This window comes from Toxorhynchites rutilus, chromosome 2, assembly GCF_029784135.1.
Source record: "Toxorhynchites rutilus septentrionalis strain SRP chromosome 2, ASM2978413v1, whole genome shotgun sequence".
NCBI lineage: Eukaryota > Metazoa > Arthropoda > Insecta > Diptera > Culicidae > Toxorhynchites > Toxorhynchites rutilus.
The window spans coordinates 236,467,752-236,491,496 of NC_073745.1; the positions used below are offsets into that span (position 1 = coordinate 236,467,752).

At 38.3% G+C, this 23,745-nt stretch overlaps 1 protein-coding gene across 2 annotated transcripts in view; it reads right to left on the reverse strand.

The window, feature by feature from the left end:
* The window catches only part of LOC129771308 (uncharacterized), a 267,638-nt gene that overhangs the window by 214,424 nt on the left and 29,469 nt on the right, over nucleotides 1–23,745 (reverse strand). The window contains exons 1-2 of one of the 2 annotated variants that reach the window (XM_055774828.1): nucleotides 19,302–19,631; nucleotides 1,439–1,877 (exon numbers count right to left, since the gene is read on the reverse strand). The exons of the other annotated variant lie outside the window; for it this stretch is intronic. Of the exons in view, the coding sequence (XP_055630803.1) occupies nucleotides 1,439–1,487 (49 nt within the window). The 5' untranslated portion in view covers nucleotides 1,488–1,877; nucleotides 19,302–19,631. Of the gene's footprint in view, nucleotides 1–1,438; nucleotides 1,878–19,301; nucleotides 19,632–23,745 lie in introns of those variants that run through there. 2 annotated transcript variants of the gene reach the window in all.

The following is a 23,745-nucleotide window of genomic DNA, read 5'->3' on the forward strand; positions in this document are numbered from 1 at the left end:
TAAATGCAACATCTATTTGAAAATTAGAATTTTTTCATTCAAAAATGGTGATTTCTAAAACCGGACAAACCATGATCATTTTTTAGACAAATCATGATCAGAGGTGGACAATCCATGATCATAATTTCTCTTTGAGTTAAAATCGTTAAAAAACATAAAAATTTAAATAATTTTAACGCCTTATCATATTCGTTGCCTTAGTATTAGCAACTAGAGACTTGAGGCTTTCCAACAAACCCAAACTCGTATTGATTATATGTGATTTTCACGAAGAAAAATCGATTTGCATTCACTAGTTGCGTGAAGACACCCTAAATCGGACAAACCAAGATCATTTACCCTACATTTTGGCCCATAACTTTTCTCAGACTCTTTTCCGGTCAACGAAAATTTGGCTGAAGATGGATAAAAGTATTCTCTATCCAATGAGTATTATCTCAAAAATGTGTTTTGGGTCCTTTCAAATAACTTTTTTAAATTTCCTTTAGTTTTAAAATCAATTAATTTATAAATTTCCCTCATACAAGTTATTTAGGTTTTGAGCTATAACTTTTCTTAGACCCTTTTCCGACCAATGGAAATTTTGCTAAAGGTAGATAAAAATATTCTATATCGAATAAGTACTATCTCGAGAATGTGTTTTGGGTCCTTTCAAATAGCTTCTTCCAATTTTCTTTAAATTAATTAATTCCTTCCATACAACATGTCCTATAACTTTTCTCAGACCCTTTTCCGATTAATAAAGGTGTGGCTGGAAGATTAGTAAAATACTTCTCTAGTGAAAAACTTCGATAACTCTATTCGAAAAACTTTTATTGATTTTCAAAATTCTGTATATTTTCCTTTTCTCTGTCACGGTCAAGAATGAATTATGTGGAAAGATGAATGATTCAATTCTCTATCTAATGAGCATGATTGTGAAAGATGTTGCTTGATAAACAATCATTTTATTTCAATTAAAATAATTCCTCATTCATGAAATCCAGTAAGACGTTGGACAGAAACCTTCTTCAATGGCACTAACGTTCCTAGAGGAACTTCGTCGTCTCAACGTAGTATTACTTGCGGCATTTACATTTGTACTTAGTTGAGATTTCTATGCCAAATAACACGCCTTGAATGCATTCTGAGTGGCAGGCTCTAGAATACGCGTGATCACAGTGCAAGTCGGAGGAAATTTCTTTGACGAACAGAAACCTGCACGCAACAAAAACTTTTATCCGCTAATTTCACACAAGGCCCTAGAGAAGGAACGCGAAAACGAGAAAACTCGTGAATGTTAAAACAAAGGAATGTAAAACGGCGATGATATTCCAAGTAGAATAGTCAGAGCTAAATTGCAAAGTTCAACCGCACTCGAAGGTAGATGACTATTCCATAGTAAAGTGGGAAAGTATAGTGAACGGAAAACATTTTTGAATTTTCATTTACAACTCACCATTTTCTCCTTCATCGTCCGAGTCCAGGCAGATCACATCGCCCTCCATGATGGCCACCACTGTTTATTCCAGAATTCACACTACATTTATGCACCTGTCGATGTACAACATGGTAATGACAGACGGTGTCTTAATCCGATTACCAGTCGCGACATTCAAATGGGAAATATCACTAACACCTTTTACGCTTGCACAATATTTCTACCAAATGGTTCTTAAGCACCACTCCACTACAGTTATTACAAAATTCATAATATCACAGAAACACGAAAACGCACAGTCCATGTAACGGGTTTAGAAAATGTTTATATGAGAGAAACTGGAATGCTTTCATGCGAAGGTATGCACAATCATTTTTGCTTGAAAAATTCGGGGACAACGATGAAAGCTTCACCAAAAACTGCTTTGCCTTTGCCGCTACGAGATGAATTTTTACACCTGAATAATTTTGTGTATGTGAAAATAAAACTTTTGCTCCCGAGCATCGCCCTCTGACAGAGGCAAATAAGTCGAATAGGATTGCCATATGCAATCACCAAAATGTATCGTGTGTGTGGACCGGGTAACGAAAAAATTATAGGAGGTTGTGTCCAAGATACGACCACATTGTTGACGTAGAACTACGCTGTTATTTTATATAAGTCGCTTGTTTATACCTTCGGATATTATCCTATAATGCTGTGAAATTTCAGAAACAACTGCTTAGTAGAATAATCTCTGAAATGATTTTTTCATTGTAGAATCAGTTGACGATAATTGATTGATGATTCATTCTTGCCCTCGCAAAACAATCGTATTCCGCAATTTATTTCATGTCAATGCATTGAAAATTTACCTCGAAGGCTATTTCGGTGGCCTTTTTCGAAATTGACATAAACTCGGCTACAGTCGATTATATACATGTTGCACCAGCACCATTATTCCATATCTCATAACTACATCAATATATCTTTGGCACCGCATGTAAACAACAACAATGACAACACTTGCAAGTATCAAATATCATGCTACATGTTATTTAGTATTACCGTCGTATAACGTAAACCAAGCGCCAAACAAGCGTTCGCCATAGCATGCATACAGAGCCATACGTTGGTGGCTTGAAACTACTAGGAATATAAACACTTATCATTTTGCGCTATTCTTAAAAGAAACGCTTCTGTTAATATTATTGGCCTCGAAAAAAGTTGCATTACTTTCTCATGCTCGAGAGAAGCGCAGCTGTCACCCTTAGTGGAGGAAGTTTTGCTACTGGCAAGCAAAACCTAATCACATACAAAATTCCAGAACATTTACTTTCTTGATGACTAAACAAGAGAAATAAACTCTTTTTGTTAATAACAACCTCGAAAACAGTAGCAATGATTCATTATGATCAATATTAGCGCAAATTCAATCCCAGTTCAAGGCAGTTTTGCGACTGGCACGCGAACCCAAATAACTTATAACATTCCAGTAAGACATTCAAGATGCTTGGTATTCCCAAATAATTTTTTGGTGCACAACCTTAACGTCTGCTTCGCCATAACGTCAGTTTAATGCATTGATACATTCTCAAAGGTACCAACGAAGCCCTTATGAAGACGGAAAATAAACAATGTTAACTGCTTGGAAAAAGACTGAACTATGCCACACAGCTTGTACTCTGCTGTAACACCCATCGATGCGAATTCGCTGATGAGTTTGTCAAGAGCGACCGCCTTCTCCACCAGCGGGGGGAGCTTGATTTTGGTTGCTACCTGGGCGTTTACATTTTCGACCGACGCGCCGAAATCGCCTACTTCGCTGTTGGTCGGTGCGGTGTCTCATTCGCGAAGGCTCGGTTCAGTGCGAGCGCTTTTCACTGCACCAACATCGCGTGCATCATTAGATGACGCTTGCCTCGAAATTTTATTGCCCCTGGCAATGCGTTCGTTTTTTGCAGGGCTCGAGCCTGCCTTCCTCTTCTTCTTGCTCATCACACACTACGCGAAGCATCCAATTTATGACGCTGAAAGAAAAAACACACGATACGAATAACGCGAAAAACGAACAGAAAAAATCACACGACGATATCTAAGTTGGATTACCACTGGTTTGGTCCAATCTTAGATCGAAGCGCAGCGAAAGCAAAGTGAACTGGATTACTCAACAGTCCGATGCCGAATGAAAGTTTGCCTCAGCGAGATCCACTGTTTATACTCTAGGCAAATATTCCCCTTCATTCTTCTTCTTTTCCTTTGTTCACGAGACGTTAAATCCTCCCTTAATTTTCCCTCCGTTGGTCGTCGATAAGTTGCTCCTTATCTGTTCGGGAAAGCACTCAAATGGACAGAACAAATGTATGGGAAAATAGAAACACTTAAAGTTTTCATGAATTTTAACCATTTACTAACCAGGGGATTCTATTGTATGGCATATTAAACAAATCTTACGGAATTTCCGATTCGTTTAGTATGTAAATCGCCAAAATCCGTTCGCGGCAAAAATAGTTATTAACGTTAACTTTATTTCATAAAAACGTGACCTGTTTTCTGATTTGACACCCTTTATGGAAGACGTAGTTCTACGTCAAAAAATTATACATTAGGCCTCGGGGAGAGCATTTCATGCATTTACCAAGCGACTTATGAAAGCAGTGGATAGGTAGAAATGCACAGACAGAGGCAGGCAAAATAGTCCAAATGTGAATGGCTTTCAATTTTTGACTTTCACTGCGACCCATTCCGTTGACATTGTGCCAACATTGGCTCTGATGTCGAATGAACAGCAAATATTTGCTGAAACACGAACGAAAAAGGATTTAAAAATTGAAACAAACCCGTAGACGGATGCTTCCAATTCAGCTGCTTATGAATTGTTAATGCGTTGGAATCTATGGATTTCAGCTTTTCAGCTTCCCATTACGGTATGTTTTTCGATACAGTGGCATCCCGCATCGATGTCCATGGGTAAAATATGCGCTTCAAGATGGTCGGTATGACACAAGGAGTGATTATCAATGAAGGATTATACATCGAGGAGCCTTTACTCTTCGTTTAAATCTTTTTTTAATAATTATTGGGTGTGCAACTTTATCCGTTCCGTTTTCTTGTTTTAATTAAATGGATTAATACATAATTCAAAGTATTGGTTATTGCTAGCCACTGCTTTTCCCATTCTTTTTTTTTTGGTAATTCACGAATTCTGTCGCGAAAGAAACGTTCCGCTTTTGAAGTCATGAATGAAACCAGCGTTCTGCATCAATCGAAAAAATAGATAGTCGAAAGGGATAAAGACTGGGCTATGAGGCGGGTGAACCAGAATTTCACATCCGGTATTTTTCAAATAGTTTTTAATTCGAACAGCAACATGAGGACGAGCGTTGTCATGATGAAATATTATCGACTCGTGTCTGGTTGCAATAGCTCTTAATAGATGTTTCCATTGATCGTTTGACCAGATTTTAGCAGCTCATAATGGATCACATCCACCATCCCACCAAATACAGATCATTATTTTGGCACCGTGGCATTTGTAAGGCACAATCGCATAAGCTTTGCGGAGCCGCTAATCCAAGATTTGTTTGTACATAATTTTAACTTAAATCTATGTTTAGTAGGTTTCGACCTATTACTCGCGGTTTACTCGAGGTTAGAGGGGCAAAAAATAGTGAATCCCTGTTAACGGTTCGATACAAAAAATACTTTCTTTTGTGCCATTCAAGCAACATTTCGGACATATAAATTCGGCATTCGACATCTTTCGCTTTAAATTCCGCATTCGTATGAACATAATTTCCTTGTTTTTAGATTATCTCACGACTTTGAGTCGCTTAGAAATAGCTTGTCTAGTTACCACCAATGATTTGGTTAGCTCTGTTTGCATTTGACACGGATCTTGATAGAGTAACATCTCTACTTTCCACGTTGTCCCAAACGCTTTTTGTCTATTACACTGAAATCACCATTTTTAAATCGTCCAAACCATTCCCGTGTTCTGTAAATATGACATTAGAAGAAATTCGAAGAAGATTAAGATTGTATTCGAGAAACCAACTAAATGTATAAGATTTGTAAAGTGTATTTTCTGTTTTCATATATAGTGACAGGTGACGTACTTACAGCCTATAGTGCAAATAAGCAAACAAATCAAAACCTGAAAAAATTATGCGATGGGGCAGAGTCACCATAATCTTCCACAGCACCCGATGCGCTTCAGCTGCACTTTTCTTATAATGGAAGAAGAGAATCAAAACTTCCCGCAAAAGGTGCTTATTTGCAACGAAACTCGACACTTGCGACGCAGTCAAAATTGAACTTGTTATTTTTTTTTCAATTCATTTATTTGTAAGGCTCAATCGCATAAGCTTTGCGGAGCCGCTAATTCAAGATTTGTTTATACAAAATTTCAACTTAAATCTATGTTTAGTAGGCTTCGACCGAGTACTCGCGGTTTACTCTGGGTTAGAGGGTCAACGATTTTTGCGGGACAGGTCAGGTTAGGACCTTTGCGAGAGTGTCCGCCTTCTCATTGCCAGGAATTGAGCTATTAGTTTTTAGGACCCGTACAAAGACCCATACAAAGGTTATGTTATAAAATCTTTCGATCAGTGCACTCATCTGCTGCCTCACCTTTGTGAGGAAATAAGATGGGTACCCACTAGTTTTCACCGACTGGAGAGCCTCAAGCGAACTGAGACTACCCGAGAAAATGAAGTAATGGTCTACAGGCTTGTTGGAGATCATCCCCAATGCGAAGTCGATTTCTGCCAGCTCTGCAACATAAACGGAACAAGGTTCCTGCAGGTTCCGGAAGGCGCTGTTTTCATGCAATTGACTTTTTGGTACTTTTGGTTAAAAATACGGAGAATGAAAGTTGGTCAAAGCTGATCTGAAATCCCAAGTATTGCTTGTTTTATCGACAGATCGTATTCAATTGAGGAACTGCTGATGGTGAAGTGGACACGGTCTGGAGTAAACGGTGGAAGACAAATATCTGACGAAATATAGTGGTGATAAATTCTCATAAACTGAGATTGTATATTTAGATGGAGAATTTTTTCAAAGTTTTCAATCACAAGTGTGTTCGTGACTCCGCATTTCACCAGTATTCTGAGAGAAAGTTCTCAGAATCGGTTCTGTAGGGGAGTTACTCCTACCAGAACCTCGAGACTCATGTTATGCGTTGAGTGCATACAGCTGAGAGCTATACGCAGACAATGATATTGAATTCGTTCCAATTTTACAAGGGGACTATTGGGGGTCTCCGTAGCCACATTGGTTGCGCGTTCGCTTAGTAAGCGATCGATCGTGAGTTCAAAACTCAGGACCCTCATTGACCATCTTTGTGTTCCTACAGAATAGCTACGTCCACGCAACAATCATCAGCGATGGAGATCGATCCACGGTCGAAATAAGATCGATTCATCCATACAACTGCGCTGCTCAGCAAGACACATCGGGCTGCTGTTCTATAAATAACTCAACAATGATCAATCAACTGTCTCCGCTGTCCGGTGGTCCAACTGGATAATGGAAGAACAGAAAGAATACTCTTACGCCTAAATGGCTACTGTGTGAATGTACCATATGTAATGGTATAGAAGGAATACTGGCGAACGGCAACTGTGTAATGTGCTAATTATAGATATGATAACCATGTGACATGTACACGATTAAAATTCGGCTCTGTTACAGCTAAAATGCTAATGAGCCTTAAATAAATAAATGGGATAAAAAAAAAAAAGGGGACTATTAGCTGCTGAGAGAAAGCAGTAAGAGCCATACTCCAGAATAGATAGCATAGTTGTTTTATAAAGCGTTATGAGATCTCTCGGATGAGCTTCCCACCACGCACAGTGGGGCAGTTCGAAAAAAGACGGTCAAAAATCTTTTCTCGTCTTACCTTACAATTTAGAGCTTGGGTGTCTTCAGAAAAGTTGTTCAGAATATTGATTCGGATAATTTGTCGGTTTCATTTAAACTCTTACTAAGTTACAGTAAAAATTAAAAAACTAACTTTTTATACTTACGAGATTGTTGAGTTATATCTTCAGCAACATTGTAGAACTAAAAATTTCATGAAACTTTACTGAAAATATATAATATCTATTTATCAGTCCTTCAGAGATACAACTGTTTTTCTGGGGAGACTATCTCAAAACTAGTTTTTTAACTTAAGTTATGCCTAAATCACATTTTATCAACTCAACATGTTCCACAAAGTTTTTGATAACATGAAAATACATAACTTTGGTCAAGATACTATTAGTGTTAAATGACCCCATTGCCATGTACAGTGGTTACAAAGCAAAAATATGGCACTTTTATTCATTAAGTTTTTCAAAAATGTGCACGTTTGTGCATCAATACTAAACGTCATTTTGTTCGTCAGAGTTTGAAGTATTCGGCAAACTGCTTTTCGAACTCGGGAACTCTCGGGAACATCACTTTTTATACCTATTTTTACAGCGCAATTTACTCAATTTTACTCTGTTTCTTTCATACTTTATTTGCATTATATTAATTTATAAATTAATTTCTAGTTCTATCTCACTATTAGACCTCAAATTTGAGTTATTTTTCAGTAGTTTTTTTGAAGTTATGCTAAACTTATGCTAAAAAACTAGCTTTGAGATAGTCTCCCCAGAAAAACAGTTATATCTCTGAACGACTGATAGATAGATATTATGTATCCTCAGCAAAGTTTCATGAAATTCATAGTTCTACAATGTTGCTGAAGACATAACTCAACTATCTCGTAGGTATAAAAAGTTTTTTTTTTTAATTTTTACTGTAACTTAGTAAGAGTTTAAATGAAACCAACAAATTATCCGAATCAACATTCTGAATAACTTTTCTGAAGACACCCAAGCTCTAAAATGTAAGGTAAGACGAGAAAAGATTTTTGAGCGTCTTTTTTCAGAACGGCCCCACTGTCCCACGTGCCGCAAATCGAGCGGAGAAAATTGACCCTCTTTTGACATTTTTGCTTCAAATACGTAATGTGGGTATGCCAAGTGCATTTTGAATTCAACCAGACACCAAGGTACTTGAAGGTCAATGATTGGGTCAATGAAACTGTCTTAGCGTATATTGTTCTGCCAAACAACTGTCACATAAAAATTATAAAGAAGGGGGCTGAGACATGAGCCTTGGGGTAGACCCATATAACTATTGGTGGAAGTTGTCAGTTGTTCAAGTATTTCTTCAGTAAAAGTATTCTCTTCTTTCCCAAATCCATTTCCCTTCTGTCACCAGATTGAACAGTATGCTCTTCTCTCTTAAACTTATTCTCTTCTTTTCCAAATCCATTTCCCTTCTGTCACCAGATTGAAAAGTATTGCTCTCTCAATCCCACTTCTTTTCTGCCATCGGATTAAACAGTATTGCTCTTCTCTCCCAATCCCATTTATTTTCTACAACGGGATTGAAAGTATTCTCTCCTTTCCCAATCCCATTTCTTTTCTGTCACCGGATTGAACAGTATTGCTCTCCCAATTCCATTTCTTTTCTGCCACCAGATTGAACAGTATGCCGATAGACGGTGTCCGCTCGGAAATCCATTTAGTTGTAATTGCGTAGGGCTCTTCTCTCCCAATCCCAATTCTTTTCTACCACCGGACTGAGCAGTATGCTCTTCTTTCCCAATCCCATTTATTTTCTGCCACCATATTGAGCTACTTTCCCAATCCCATTTCTTTTCTGCCAACAGATTGAACAGTATTGCTCTCACAATCCCAATTCTGTCACCGGATAGAACAGTATGCTCTTCTCTCCCAATTCCATTTCCTTTCTATCACCAGATTGAACAGTATTGCACTTCTCTCCCAATCCCATTTCTTTTCTGTTATCAGATTGAACAGTATTGCACTTCTTTTCCAATCCTATTTCTTTTCTGCCACCGGATCGGAAGTATTCTCTTCTTTCCCAAATCCATTTTTTTCTGCCACCAGATTGACCAATCCCATTTCTTTTCTGTTACCAGATTGCTCTCCCAACAGGATTGAAAGTATTCTCTTCTTCCTCAATCCCATTTCTTTGCTGTCACCGGATTGAATAGTATTGCTCCTCCAATTCCATTTCTTCTCTGCCACCAGATTGAGCAGTATGCCGGTAGCCGGTGTCAGCTCGGAAATCCATTTAGTCGTAGGGCTCTTTTCTCCCAATCCCATTTCTTTTCTGCCAACGGATTGAGCAATATGCTCTTCTTTCCCAATCCCATTTTTTTCTGTTACCACATTGAATATTATTGCACTTCTTTCCCAATACCATTTCTTTTCTGCCACCAATCCCATTTCTTTTCTGTCACCGGATTGAACAGTATGCCGGTAGCCGGTGTTCGCTCGGAAATCGGAAATGCGTAGGACTCTTCTCTCCCAATCCCATTTCTTTTCTGTCACCAGATTGAACAGTATTGCACTTCTTTCCCAATCCCATTTCTTTTCTGCCACCGGATTGAATGTATTCTCTTCTTTCCCAATCCCATTTCTTTTCTGTCACCGGATTCAGCAGTATGCCGGTAGCCGGTGTTCGTTCGGAAATCGGAAATACGTAGGACTCTTCTCTCCCAATCCCATTTCTTTTCTGCCACCGGACTGAGCAATATGCTCTTCTTTCCCAATCCCATTTCTTTTCTGCCATCGGATTGAACAGTATTGCTCTCACAATCCCATTTCTTTTCTGTCATCGGATAGAACAGTATTGCACTTCTCTCCCAATCCCATTTCTTTTCTGCCACCAGACTGAGCAATATGCTCTTCTTTCCCAATCCCATTTTTTTCTGTTATCAGATTGAACAGTATTGCACTTCTTTCCCAATCCCATTTCTTTTCTGCCAACGGATTGAGCAATATGCTCTTCTTTCCCAATCCCATTTTTTTCTGTTACCACATTGAATAGTATTGCACTTCTTTCCCAATCCCATTTCTTTTCTGCCACCAATCCCATTTCTTTTCTGTCACCGGATTGAACAGTATGCCGGTAACCGGTGTTCGCTCGGAAATCGGAAATGCGTAGGACTCTTCTCTCCCAATCCCATTTCTTTTCTGTCACCAGATTGAACAGTATTGCACTTCTTTCCCAATCCCATTTCTTTTCTGCCACCGGATTGAATGTATTCTCTTCTTTTCCAATCCCATTTCTTTTCTGTCACCGGATTGAACAGTATGCCGATAGTCGGTGTTCGCTCGGAAATCGGAAATGTGTAGGACTCTTCTCTCCCAATCCCATTTCTTTTCTGTCACCGGACTGAGCAATATGCTCTTCTTTCCCAATCCCATTTCTTTTCTGCCACCATATTGAACTTCTTTCCCAATCCCATTTCTTTTCTGCCATCGGATTGAACAGTATTGCTCTCACAATCCCATTTCTTTTCTGTCACCGGATAGAACAGTATTGCACTTCTCTCCCAATCCCATTTCTTTTCTGCCACCAGACTGAGCAATATGCTCTTCTTTCCCAATCCCATTTCTTTTCTGTTATCAGATTGAACAGTATTGCACTTCTTTCCCAATCCTATTTCTTTTCTGCCACCGGATCGGAAGTATTCTCTTCTTTCCCAAATCCATTTCTTTTCTGCCACCAGATTGAACAGTATGCTCTTCTCTCCCAATCCCATTTCCTTTCTGCCACCGGATCGGAAGTATTCTCTTCTTTCCCAATCCCATTTCTTTTCTGCCATCGGATTGAACAGTATTGCTCTTCTCTCCCAATCCCATTTCTTTTCTGTTACCAGATTGCTCTCCCAACAGGATTGAAAGTATTCTCTTCTTCCTCAATCCCATTTCTTTGCTGTCACCGGATTGAACAATATTGCTCCTCCGATTCCATTTCTTCTCTGCCACCAGATTGAACAGTATGCCGGTAGCCGGTGTCCGATCGGAAATCCATTTAGTAGTAGGGCTCTTCTCTCCCAATCCCATTTCTTTTCTGCCAACGGATTGAGCAATATACTCTTCTTTCCCAATCCCATTTTTTCTGTTACCACATTGAATAGTATTGCACTTCTTTCCCAATCCCATTTCTTTTCTGCCACCGGATTGAAAGTATTCTCTTCTTTCCCAATCCCATTTCTTTTCTGTTACCAGATTGCTCTCCCAACAGGTTTGAAAGTATTCTCTTCTTCCTCAATCCCATTTCTTTGCTGTCACCGGTTTGAACAATATTGCTCCTCCAATTCCATTTCTTCTCTGCCACCAGATTGAACAGTATGCCGGTAGCCGGTGTCCGATCGGAAATCCATTTTGTAGTAGGGCTCTTCTCTCCCAATCCCATTTCTTTTCTGCCAACGGATTGAGCAATATGCTCTTCTTTCCCAATCCCATTTTTTTCTGTTACCACATTGAATAGTATTACACTTCTTTCCCAATCCCATTTCTTTTCTGCCACCGGATTGAAAGTATTCTCTTCTTTCCCAATCCCATTTCTTTTCTGTCACCGGATTGAACAGTATGCCGGTAGCCGGTGTTCGCTCGGAAATCGGAAATGCGTAGGACTCTTTTCTCCCAATCCCATTTCTTTTCTGTCACCAGATTGAACAGTATTGCACTTCTTTCCCAATCCCATTTATTTTCTGCCACCGGATTGAAAGTATTCTCTTCTTTCCCAATCCCATGTTCATTCGTTTTTCTGACAACAAATTGTACAAGAAGTTATCCAAAATTCCAGGAATTCCACATCTGTCCAGATTGTCTGACAAAATTTCTTCTTCTTTTTCTTCTTAAATGGCGTTAACGTTCCATGTGGAACTTTTGCCGTCTCAACGTATGCATCAACTAGCGTCATTTATTAATACTTAGTTGAGATTTCTTAAGCCAAATTACCCGCCTTGAATGTATTCTGAGGGGCAAGCTCTAGAATACGCGTGACCGCAGTGCAAGTCGAAGGAAATTTCTTTGACGAAAAATCCCCCAGCCAGAACGGGAATCGAACCCGAACACCCGGCATGATAATGTGAGACGCTAGCCACACGGCCAAGGGTGCACATTAAGCACGAATCAAAAGCTCCCTTAATATCCAAGAATACTGAAGCCAGTTGCTCCTTGTGCGCAAAGGCCAGTTGAATATCTGTAGATGTAGAAAGCAACGCTAGACAATCGTTTGTTCCTTTGCTCTTGCGAAACCCAAATTGTGTACTGGATAGCAAATTATTTGTCTCGATCCATTGACCGAGTCTTCGAAGGATCGTTTTCTCCAACAATTTTCTTATGCATAGCAATCGGACGGTATGACAGACGCTGGTCAGACGCTGGTTTGCCAGGTTTTTGAATTGTTATTACTTTGACCTGTCTCCATTCGGGTGGCACAATGTTATTTTCTAGTAGGTTATTGAATAAGTCTAGCAAGCGTCCTTTAGCAATATCGGGAAGATGTTTTAGAAAAACGAATTGCATTGAACGAAAACATTGAGAATGGTCTGTCCAGAGGTCCACCGCTCGGAGACGTTTTTCGAAGGATATGTTGAGCTGGAACTGAGTCTGGACAGTCCTTTTTCCCGAAATCGAATATCCATCGGTTGGAGTATTCTTCACTCTCGTTGGTAGATGAGCGGTTACGCATGTTGCGAGCTACCCTCCACAAGGTACGTATTGAGGTTTCACGAGAAAGACATTCAATGAAATTGCGCCAGTAACCGCGTTTTTTTGCTTTAATTAATTGTTTCAACTGTATTCAACTGTAAGATTTGAAAGCATCAGATTTTTTCAAATACAATTTAGTGGCTGATTTTCTTTTAAACGGATTACTTGGAACTTTTCTTTTTTGTGCTTCCAGTGAACTTTTATACATCAAATCGACGAAGAATCGATATTCTTCATATTCTTGATTGGCAAGTGATCGCTACCATGGGGATCATTGATGAGCTTCCACTGACAATCTATTTAATGATAGCGAGCTTGAGCGAAAAGATAGGTCGAGTCGACTTTCTCGAGCCGGAGGTTTTGGAATTCGTGTCGCTTCACCAGTGTTCAAGATAGTCAAGTTGAAATCGTCACATAAATCGTAAAAACTAGCCGCTCTAGCGTCATCATAAGAATCACCCCACCCAGTACCATGGGAGTTCATGTCACCCAAAGTTAGAACTGGGGATGGGAGAATCGAGACTAGATTCCAATGTTTACTACGGCTAATGTTAGTATTTGGAGGAACGTATACTTAAGCTATACAAAGTTTTTTATTCTTTGCAGTTATTTGACACGCGACAATTTCGACTTCTAATAGAGCTGAGAGAGGAGTTTTATAGAAAGAGTAGCACTTTTTGATCTCCAAAAGTACTCCTCCATGAGAAGACGAATAATGTTAAAATCGTGGAAGTTGAGTTATGTGTCAGAAGAAAGCCATGTTTCAGAAAGGGCGAATATATCACAGTCATAAATTTGAAGTAAAAATTTGAACGAGTTTAGGCACTAGACTACGGCAGTTCCATTGTAGCACATTGATCATATCTTCTACTACGTTAGGTGAATTATCCATCGATCCATGATTGATGCAAGGGGCAGCGTTGCATATGAGGGAAGGCGGTAGATACAACATTCAGTCAAACCCCAACCAGCATGATGAGTGCTGAGAGTTTGAGCGTCGTGAAAATGGACATTCTCAAACATTCTCAAATAAACTCTCAACGTCAACGGGGTGTGACTGAATATTGTATCTTCCGCCCTTCTCTTATATATGAATTGCGCTTCGATGCAATATGATTCTCTGAGCGACGCGAAAATGTGCATAGCAACTACATTCCCAGAATCCATGCCATGTAAGCTTACTCTCGAATTGAATAGAATGGAGGAAACCTGCCCGAAAACCAATCAAACCGAGGATATATTCCTCTAAAATCAATCGACCCGGCGATACATTCCATTATTCATCGAGCGTACTCCCTACAGCATAAGTTTTGTTTTTACGTTTTATTACCAATTTGTATTTTTATATTACAAATGATAAATTAATGAATTGCAGCTTGTGCAGTTACTAATAACTGCTTCGAAATTGTGGTGCATTTTCCAGAGATAAATCGGAACCGATATTGAATTCAATTCTAGCGATTGAGCCAAACACTGCGGGAATAATGGCAGAACCTCGATATAGTATTAGGTGTACCGGTAAGTTTCTTCGATTTTACAACAGATGGCGTAACTTGATTATTATTCCAGTGAATCAAATTTCCAGACATTCGTTGGAAAGCTACTGTCATTGCGCGTATTTTGCAGTATATGTCAAAAAGTTTACGCGTAAACAACATCTTCGAATATGTCGAATTTCGTACCAACGAGTGTTTTTGAGGGGAGTGTTACTTCATTACTTCAATATGAAGAAAAAAGCTACGGAAAGTCATCGCATTCTGGTGGAAGTTTATGGTGACCATGCTCCAACTGAGCGAACGTGTCAGACGTGATTTGCACGGTTTAAAAGTGGTAATTCTGACTTGGAAGACAAAAAAACGTTCCGGACCGTCAAAAAAGTTTGAAGATGAAGAATTGGAGACTTTACTCGATCAAGATCCGTCACAAACGCAACAAGAACTTGCATATACACTTGGAGTAGCTCAGCAAACCATGTCCGATCGTTTAAAAGCAATGGGAATGATCAGAAAGATAGGACATTGGGTGCCGTATGAATTGAAGCCACGAACGTCGAACGCCGTTTTTTCACGTACGAAGAACTGCTCCAACGGCATAAAAGAAAGGGTTTTTTGTTTCGAATCGTTACTGGCGATGAAAAGTGGGTCCATTACGAGCAACGTTGGGCAACGTTGTTAACGAGTTAACGAGTAATATTCGATAATTGTATTGATTTTCCGGCCCAATTAATGAACGATAACTGTATGGGTGATACTTTCCTCGTTGCTTTGATGAAATCTTGCATGAAATTTGAGTGATTCATGAAATCTTGCATCTGTTTGATAGTACGAATTATTGCACCCAATGTTGTGTAGGATTCATGGGAACGGAGTTGAAAAAAAATGCATAATACATGATTTACATCCGCATCCACTCGCAAAACATGCCCCTTTATTTTTTTAAATTCGACACTTGCTTTATTATTTCCACTGTTGATGTCTCAGGCGAAAAAAAATGCTGGATAAATTTGCCGTCTAATGGTATATATTAACATATATCGAACGATTCTGCGTAATATACATTTGAAAAAACGTTACATTTTTCGTAGAGTGACCCCCCTATATAGGATTCAATGACGTATACGTCGAAAATTCTGCATAACTCATGAACTAATCAAGCAAACGAAACAAATTTGGCATATGGAGGATTTAGGAGGCAATAGTTGTTTCTATGGTGGTTTGAGAATCCTTCTCCCCCTCTAAAGGGGAGGGGGCTGGATAACTTGAGAACTAATCAAACAAATGGAATCAAACTTGGCATATAGAGGTTTTAGGGGTCGATAAACGTTTCTATGGTAGCTCGACACTCGTCCCTTTTTCTAAGGAGAGGAGGGGCTGCCATATAGTTGAAACACATTTTTTTCATAACCCAGGAAATAATCAAGCAAATGGAACTAAATTTGGTATATGGAGCTTATAAAGGTTTGAACCAAAATTTGAATATGGAGGTGTTCGGAACCGTTCCTGCGGACCTTGGATACCTTTACACACGCGTTATATTCACAACGGACCTCTTCGCAAAAATTAAAATGAGAACTCGCGGTATTAGAAATCCATTTATTTCTACGCAGTGAGGGAAAAACGCAAAAAGCAAAGCCTACTATGCGTAACTAGCTATAACTAATAATTTCATCTAGAGATCTATGCTACACGAGAGGTGCTCAAACTCATTTCATCAAGCTACTTAACAGGAGATTTTAGGGAGCAATAAATGTTTCTATGGTGGTTCGACACACCTACCCCTCTCTAAGGGCAAGGGGCTGTCATATAAATGAAACACAAACTTCTGCATAACTCGAGAACTAATGGAGCCAAATTTGGGATGTGAGGTTTTCGGTTACGAGAAATGTTTCTATGATGGTATGACACCCCTTCCTTCTCTGGAATAGAGAGGGAGTCCCGTAAAAATAATACACATATTTCACCAAACATGACAATTGAAAATTTTCGGAAAACTCTGAAGGGAAACGGGAAAATTCGGAAAATGCAATTCGTATATGTTCTACAACTCCATACTGACAAGCGTTGTTGGTCCATTTGATGTTTGCGGTAACGAAATTGATCTTTGTTCGAAAGTGGTTTTAATGTGATAAAACGCACTCCTGTATCTTCTTCTATCTATATGAATAAAAATGGATCGCCGAATGTGTTGATAAGAGCAAAACTCGAGAAAGGAATCGGATTTAGGGCTGTCTTTATACTATCATATATTCTGTATTAAAAATTTATTCCATGTGACGGAGAAACGTGATATTTGCAAGTGGTTGAAAAATCTTGAACGATAATTGGATGCTTTACTTGCCAAATCGATTAATTTGATCGATTTTTTGAATATTATTAAATCTTAGTATCAAAGCACCTAACTGTATATATTCAAAACAAATTTCTTTAATAATAAGTATTAACACCACTAAATGACAAAATCTTTTTAGTCATTGAATAATCTATATAAATAAAAATGTAAGGCAAAATCTGTTGGTAAGCGGAAAATCCGAAAAAAGGGATGGTCCGACTTTAGCCTCCTTGTAGCCCTTGGAAGATTTACGAGGACCGATCAAGCTGAAACTTTGCACAGATAATTTTTTTCGGCCAATAAACAAAATGTACATGGTCGGTTTTTCAAATTTGACATGACCGTTTTTGCTGCCACCCTAATCTACACACACCAAGATAGAAATTTGATCGCGATGTATTTCAAAAAAATAATCCCATTTTTTGTATTCATCCTTTGTACAGAAAAAAAGTATTTTATTTGTAGTAAAACAATTACATTCCGTGCAACCCAATAATTTGGACCGAATTGTTATGGTTGCTACTAGCATTATTATCCTGGGTCAAATCAACGATTAAGAAAAAGAAGAAGAAGAAGAACTTTAAGGAAAGGGATTTGATAATGTTTTGCACGGTGAGAGAATGTGCCACTAAAATTCATGTAAAGTTGAAATTGTTAAACTATACAAAATCTTAAAATATTGCCTTTAAAAAAAGAAGTGTTACGCTTTACAAATAATTTTAATGTTCTATTTTTTTTTGTTCGCTCATTGTTCAATTCCAAAATCCATCGCTCAATCCACGTTTCACGGCGTCATGTAAACTCGAAATTTAAATAAATTTGTTTGCTGATTTTTTAGCTCACTAAATATTTTTAGCTATATCTTGTTATGTCTTGCTATGAAATGTATAGCAACGGTAATCAATTCAAAATTGAAAAGATCCACAGAAATATGGATTGAAATGATAAAACACCAAGCGTATACACATCTTTCCCCGCTATGGAGCAGCTTTATATGCAAACGATGAGACACAACAAAGCGAACAAAATCATTCCAGCCATGCTAGAGCCACGTGAAATGACACGCAAAGCGGAGCTTGATTGCACAGAATGCTTTTTCTTTGAAGTGGTTGTTTCCATTCCCTTTTGCATGCTCCATTTTGCTGCAAAAAAGGCTGGAACAAAAGTTTTTAATTGCGTGGATAAAGTAGTTTCCACGTTGGCCAAAATATACCTCCCACCCCACCTTCACAACGTCAAGCGTCCGTTACACGGCCCCCTTCCCAACGTTGTATCCGCGTGTTTAATTCAAGTGAGTACTTACCGGAGAGGCACTTGTATCGGATTTGATCGATCACGGGATCAAAATACACGCCTTGTTCGAGACGATTTTAGACCGATTAATGTCTGCGAGATGTTTACGGCAAAGGTATCGTGTTTACACACCACCCGATGATGAGACAATTGAAGGTGTTACACCGACTCGAGCTTCGGGGTATGCAGTGCCCTTTAGCTTGATTATGCAATCGCACACTAAAAGGTGCAGCAATGCAAATTATTGTATTACACTTACTGTTGGCAGCAAGCTTCCTGCATGTCCAGCTTGTGTTGTGCCTGATGATGGTTTGTTATATCCCTCTTCCGGTTCGTCTTTTTATGTATCTTGTATCGCGAACAACTCTAACTGACAGACAAATCCATGCATGTAAAAACACTTTTGTGTCAAGAGACTGTTATATGAATGGTAAAATTTATTTTTTTTTGCTGCGTGGTATCATTCGATACTCAACCTACAGAATGCTGTTCACCGATGAGGCCTCAACCCTTCAGTCGAATAATACAAAAAAATGCTCCAGGAAGAATTAAATCAACTTGATGCTGTCAAAAATTGTGTACAGTTATGTTTTCAACATCTGTAATCGATCACAAAAAAAGTCCTTTGCATGTGTAAAAGTCTGCAGGGAAACACACGATTTAAAAACAACTGAAGGGTTAAAGCGCTGACCGACTATCATTAAGGGATTTCCCCTCGTAATAAAATTTTAATTTATGCTCTCCAAACTGAAGAATAATTGTTGCAATGAATATATAATTATGAAATCCTCTGGCAAAACATGTTTTTGCAGAGAATATCGCAACGCTCAAATAGTTGGCAAACGTTGATAATTATGCTGAACTTCCGGAAGAGTCACTCGTTGTAACGCCAAAGTAAGAAGTTATGAGGCGACATAATAGAGAAAGTATATTTAATATTCTCAGTCTGACTAGACACAAACTTTCGGAGTTGCCTCAGCATAGGCATCAGACGAAAACGATTGTGCATCCCCGGTCACACATCTCACACAGGATCTTCACTCCAGCCGTGCAGGCCGGTCGACTGGATGTCCCAAATGTAAGTGCTTCCAACGGATCACACATATTCATATGCACATGCTGCTCTCCCTCTGGGGAGGCGTGATTTTTCCCGACACTGATTTCCAATCGCAAAATTGCAAACGGTAGCAAAATTTAATTACAAATTCGGTTTCCGTAGGTTCCGCTGACTGTGTCGTTTTGAAGCTGACCAAAGCTTGAATTCGGTAACGAATTTCATTTTCGAATATCACGCCGATTCATTTATCTATTTAGGCATCCACATAACAGTTTGGTTTCACTTCACTGGCGACCGTATGATTCACACCCAGTTCCTCCGACGAATCCTGCGGCACACGAACGGCCCTCGTAACGAAAAAGGGCACTCGAAACCGACTAGCTCAGCCATACATTTTGTACAACGTTACACGAAACACTGGACACAGGATAGAGAGCAATTCATAAAATTCATGCTTTGCTTTCGCAAGAAAATAAACTACGGCTTACAAACGGCAATCTAATAATTCTCACAAAATATTCGAATCACTCCTCACATTAGCGAGCGAACCGTTTTCACCAAGGTGCACCTCCGATTGCACACTGCATTACATGAGCTACAACCGAACAGTTGAGCCCTCAGTCAGTTTACTGCACACATTTATAGCAACAGCAGTCGCAGCAGTAAGAGAGGAGAGGATGGTGGTGGTGCTTCACATTGTAGTGTTTGTCGTCTCAGTCATCAGTAACTTGCCTGATGTCGATATATATTTTTTTCCTCCTGAGCGGGATGCCGTCGCACCCGAAGGATATCGAAAGCTAACGCGACGAGACCGATGGGAACGACCGCAGGGCGAGCTGCTTCTGCAATAATATTGGAATACAATCATGAAAAAGTGCGATTCATCCACCTTCAGTTAGAGCGGTCCAGTCTCTATTGGACTGATCCAGTTATAGTGAACTGATGGAGATGCAAGGTGCAAGGTGTTTTATTTTTTTGTAATTCCATTCGTTCTTTCTCAAAACTACCATGCGTCTCCATTTCATGGTCCAGATGCATTTAAGAGGAAATTAGCATTTAGAACTTGACAGTTATTCTATATACCAAAACTGTCTTAAACAAAGATGTTACATATAATAGAACGCTCATTTTTATGTTATCAAAAATAGGGTGATCAAAATTGTCGATGAAATAATAAATCTAACTTTCTTATCTTTAGAGATAGAGGTAAACATAGCTCGACAATGTTGTAGCTCCAATTATTTGAGACATCTTTGTAGAACAAAGTTTATCTCTATCTCTTAAAATAATCGGTATAGCGTTTTTTTTCTAAGTTACGTTAGGATCTCCATAAAAAAAAAATATTGTTTCGCTCTAACTTTTATATTTCAAATTCTACATGCAAACTGTCTTTGAAAGACTTTTAGAGCTTACTAATACAAACATTTTTCGATGCAAAACTTGTCGATATCTCAACTTTACTCAAAGTTATTGATATTTCTTCCCAAAAAATACGCTCTCTTCAATTGTTTGTCATCTTTTCTGGGGCAAACGTAAACAAAGTTTATTTGCGGCATTTGAAAGACCATATTTCACTCTACATGATGTGTGATTTTCAAAACTATGTTATTTTTTGTGTTTGAGTAAATTAAAATTGAAATCATGAGTTTTTGGGTAAAAATCCATCAATAATTTTGAGCAGATTTAAAATATTGACATATTCTGCATAGCAAAATGTTGGTATTAATAAGCTCTAAAAGTCGTACGAAGACCATTTTGATTTAGAGTTTTAGATATAAAAGTTAGAGTAAAAAAACCCGTTTTTTCATAGTTACCCTAATGCAATTCAGATAGAAAGCGTTAAAACCAATATTGTGAGAGATATTTTGTTTAGACAAAAACTGTCTTAGACAAAGTTGTTACATATGATAGAGCGCTCATTTTTATGTTATCAAAAACAAAAATTTACTCAAACACAAAAAATAACATAGTTTTGAAAATCACATATTATAGGAAGTGAAATCTGTTCTTTCAAATTCCGTCAACAAACATTTTTTATGTTTGCCCAAAAAGAATGATAAACAAATGAAAAGAGCATGTTTTTGGGAAGAAATATAAATAACTTTGAGTAGAGTTGAGATATTGACAAGTTATGCATCGAAAATGTTTTTTTCTCTCTATTATAGTGACTTTCAACACAATTCGGCTGGTTCGTCACTTTTTTTTCCATTTTTGGATGAATGTCGGGAGTGAGAATTGAACGAAAAATGTTTGTATTAGTAAGCTCTAAAAGTCTTTCGAAGACAGTTTGTATATAAAATTTTAAATATAAAAGTTAGAGCAAAAAAACCGTTTTTTTCATGGTGACCCTAACGTAACTTAGAAAAAATGCACTATATCGGTTATTTCAAGAGATAGTACAAACTTTTTGGACAAAGATGTCTCAAATAATTGGAGCTACAGCATTGTCGAACTATATTCACCTCTATCTATAAAGATAAGAAAGTTAGATGTTTTATTTCATCGACAATTTTGGTCACCCTACTTTTGACAACATAAAAACGAGCGCTCTATCATGAGTAACAACTGCTAACTTCCACTTAAATGCATCTCCTGGACCATTGTGCATTGATTACATTGAACTAAAGAGCATGGGTACCGTTTTGTCTCATATTCCGAACAGTCTCAAATTCCGAACACTTCATTTTGAAATGTAAATTTAACGAACTTATATGTTATAAATGATTGAATAATGAAAACACAGAAATTTTTTTAGATATCGGCTTCATTTTGACATCATTTGCAACCTATAATTTATAATATTAGACATTTGCAAAAACGGGACAGTCAAGCGTGGATGATAAAATGTTTTCGTTAGCAAGTTCAGTAAAAAACAAGGATCGTTCATCGATTAATTCTCGAGTACATTGTTCGAGAATTAATTGAGCAAATGAAACGGAATTTGGCATATGTAGGTTTTAGGGTGAAATAAATGTTTCTATGGTGGTTAGACTCTCCACCCTCCTCTTTAAGGGGGGGCTGCCATACAAATGAAACACAAATTTCTGCATTACTTGAGAATTAACCAAGCAAATGAAACCAAATTAGGCATATTGAGGTTTTAGGATGCAATAAATGATTCTATGGTAGTTAGACTCTCCACCCTCCTCTTTAAGGGGGGGCTGCCATACAAATGAAATACAAATTTCTGTATTACGCGAGAATTAATCAAGCAAATGAAACCAAATTAGGCATATTGAGGTTTTAGGGTGCAATAAATGATTCTATGATGGTTAGACTCTCCACCCCCCTTTTTAAGGGGGGGGCTGCCATACAAATGAAACACAAATTTCTGCATTACTCGAGAATTAATCAAGCAAATGAAACCAAATTAGGCATGCGGAGGATTTAGGATACAATAAATGTTTTTACGGTGGTTAGACACTTCACCCCCCCCCTCTCTAAGGGGGAGCTGCCATGCAAAATTAAACGGGGTCGATTAGAAGATCAATCAATGAACAGTTCTGCGATTGGACCCATGAACTTGCTCATAGTAAGAAAAAGTGAATGTTTGAAGGTTTTTTTTTTTTATCTGTATTATAGTGATTTTCAACTCATTTGGCTGGTTCGTCACTTGTACTTCCATTTTTGGAAGAATGTCGGGAGTGAGAATTGAACTCGTGACCTTCAGCGTGAGAGGCATGGATGTTACCACTACGCCAGATCGCCTCCATGTTTGAAGGTATTGATAACAAAAAACAAATTTTGGGCGGGACGAAGTTTGCCGGGTCAGCTAGTCTACAACAAATGGATGAAAAAAATAATATTTTATGTAGAAATCTTCATTAAAATTAGTGTTCGGAATATGAATCAAGTTTCTACGCATGATTCAAATTGCGAACACTTCATTTTTCAATGAGAATTTACTGAACTTGAATTTTATAAATAATTTAATAATTAAAGCCCTGACATTATTTGGATTATGGACTTCATTTTAACATCATTTGCAGGTATCGATACCGATAAACGCCCTTGGTACCGAAACCATGTAAACTATAAAAAACAAATACAATCAATAATTACGAAAGCGAAATCCAATTTTTTTTTGTGAGTATAACGTTTTTCCAAAACAGACTAGCTAATTGACTTTAATTTGATATATCGATCATGAACATGTATTACGATAAGTTTCTAATTTGTAGGTCATCTCTAGTTCTCATTCAATTCAAATAACCCATTCGGGGTCGTTACGACCAAGCTGCGCCATGTTGTAGTGGATATCTCGTTCTACGCAGAGGCTATTGCTCGTTTAGACTCTCCAAATCACTCATACTGCTTGTAAGCTGCACCAACTATTCGCCCGATCACTCCTCATATGTTCCTGATAGGATTTTTATTTGGTAAACATGCTGACCAGTCCAGAATCTGAAGTCCCTATCAATTAAACCATGCGATGTCATTCCAGATTTTATGAATTGATGCCAAATTACCCAATTATCACATTGTTTTTGATGCAAAAAAGCGGTAAATGATTCAGAAGTACTTCGTTGCACTTCTGACTGTTCATTCGTGTTGACGGTAAGCTATCTAAACCAGACCTTTTTGAGAAA